Source organism: Penaeus monodon, chromosome 22 (genome assembly GCF_015228065.2).
Source record: "Penaeus monodon isolate SGIC_2016 chromosome 22, NSTDA_Pmon_1, whole genome shotgun sequence".
Classification (NCBI taxonomy): Eukaryota; Metazoa; Arthropoda; class Malacostraca; order Decapoda; family Penaeidae; genus Penaeus; species Penaeus monodon.
The window spans coordinates 11,066,269-11,066,785 of NC_051407.1; the positions used below are offsets into that span (position 1 = coordinate 11,066,269).

General features: G+C 34.0%; 1 protein-coding gene across 1 annotated transcript in view; it reads left to right on the forward strand.

Moving 5' to 3' along the window:
• The window catches only part of LOC119586936 (solute carrier family 22 member 5-like), a gene marked incomplete in the record, with an annotated part of 32,490 nt that overhangs the window by 19,669 nt on the left and 12,304 nt on the right, over positions 1 to 517 (forward strand). The window contains 1 exon segment of the mRNA XM_037935668.1: positions 8 to 173. Coding sequence (XP_037791596.1) covers positions 8 to 173 — 166 coding nt within the window.

The following is a 517-nucleotide window of genomic DNA, read 5'->3' on the forward strand; positions in this document are numbered from 1 at the left end:
TTTGCAGACTGTGAGCAAGGCTGGGAACACGATACGTCTGAGTTCCTGGAGACAATGGCAACTAAAAACGAGTGGTTTTGTGAGCGGAAAAACTACATCAACCACATCTATTCTCTCACTCAATCGGGTCATACCATTGGGACAGCGATCTTCCCGATGATTGCAGACAGGTTGTAAGTATGATGATTCTCATTTTTTTTCTTCTTCTATGGATACTTTTAGGAACAGTGTATGTTCTATTTCCTGTTACTTTATCATCAGGAAATATATATCATTTAAGTTTATGTCTTAATTTAAGGAAACTTTTGAAATAATCTGTGGTCTATTTAAGGTGTATTCATCAACACGTAAATATATTTCATCGCATGCTATATCTGTATATAGCGAACATTTATAAATAATCTATGATCTATTCCGAGTCACGTTAGCTACATGTAAACATATCCCATTAATGTTTATATTTGTTCTTTACTTATGAAATTTTAGAACAAAATATCCAAGTTGTCTAGTGAACACG